Raw genomic sequence first — 825 nt, 5'->3', positions numbered from 1 at the left:
AGGTCGTTAGGGTCTGGAAGGCGCTGCCTGAGAGTGAAGGGGGGGAGGCAGGGTCAATTGACGGTTTTCCAACAGGGAATACAATTATTGTCTGCATAGAAATAATTTGCAGGGTTGCAGGGAAATAAGGCGGGCAAGTGACAAGAGGTGAGAGAGATTTAGTACGGAACACAACGCCCCCTCCTGTGTTTTAAACTGTAAAATATTCAGGTAAGGATACGCGAGCCCTGTTTAAATTGTGGGAGGAGTGAAATGTTGAAAGCATTCTGAACTCAACGCAGATCGAACAGTTTGGAAACACCTGCCATTAGACTCAAGAACATCTTCATCTCTGCCGTTATCAGAATTAGGGATCAGACTGCCAGTATGAACCTTCTCTGCACCTCCTCTATAGCTGTGACACTGTATTCTATTCTATTACCCTAATGGAAGGCAGATTGACCGAGACAGCAGGGCCAAACAATACTTTTCACTGTATCTCGCGACAAGGGACAATAACGAACGGGGAGCGCCGGACCATCTTTCTACGCCGGCACGTCGACAAGAGGAGGATCGTGGCAGTAAAGATGCAAACAGAACGCTTACCAACCTACACACAGGGTGAGGTAGAGCAGCCCCATTCGGATATCGAGACGAAAGAACAGGATGAGGTTGGCCACCTTGCTGAACATGAACACGTTCCCCACGTGCTGCTCCACGGTGACTGCGGGACACAGAAAACATGTGGCAGCTCCATTACCACAACATACCTCCCTGGCCCGCCCTCCGCCATCCTGCTAAGGCTGAGGGAGGGCCGCACTGTCGGAGGGTTCAGTGCCGAGGGAG

At 50.8% G+C, this 825-nt stretch overlaps 1 protein-coding gene across 1 annotated transcript in view; it reads right to left on the bottom strand.

The window, feature by feature from the left end:
- The window catches only part of LOC122545645 (thioredoxin-related transmembrane protein 2-like), a 3,082-nt gene extending 2,351 nt beyond the window's left edge, over nucleotides 1-731 (bottom strand). The window contains exon 1 of the mRNA XM_043684603.1: nucleotides 590-731. Within this exon, the coding sequence (XP_043540538.1) occupies nucleotides 590-671 (82 nt within the window). The 5' untranslated portion in view covers nucleotides 672-731. The remainder of the gene's footprint in view (nucleotides 1-589) is intronic.
- Between the last annotated feature and the right edge of the window lie 94 nt (nucleotides 732-825).

This window comes from Chiloscyllium plagiosum, unplaced genomic scaffold, assembly GCF_004010195.1.
Source record: "Chiloscyllium plagiosum isolate BGI_BamShark_2017 unplaced genomic scaffold, ASM401019v2 scaf_62028, whole genome shotgun sequence".
In the NCBI taxonomy this organism is placed as follows: domain Eukaryota; kingdom Metazoa; phylum Chordata; class Chondrichthyes; order Orectolobiformes; family Hemiscylliidae; genus Chiloscyllium; species Chiloscyllium plagiosum.
This window is presented reverse-complemented; position numbering and strand designations above follow the sequence as displayed.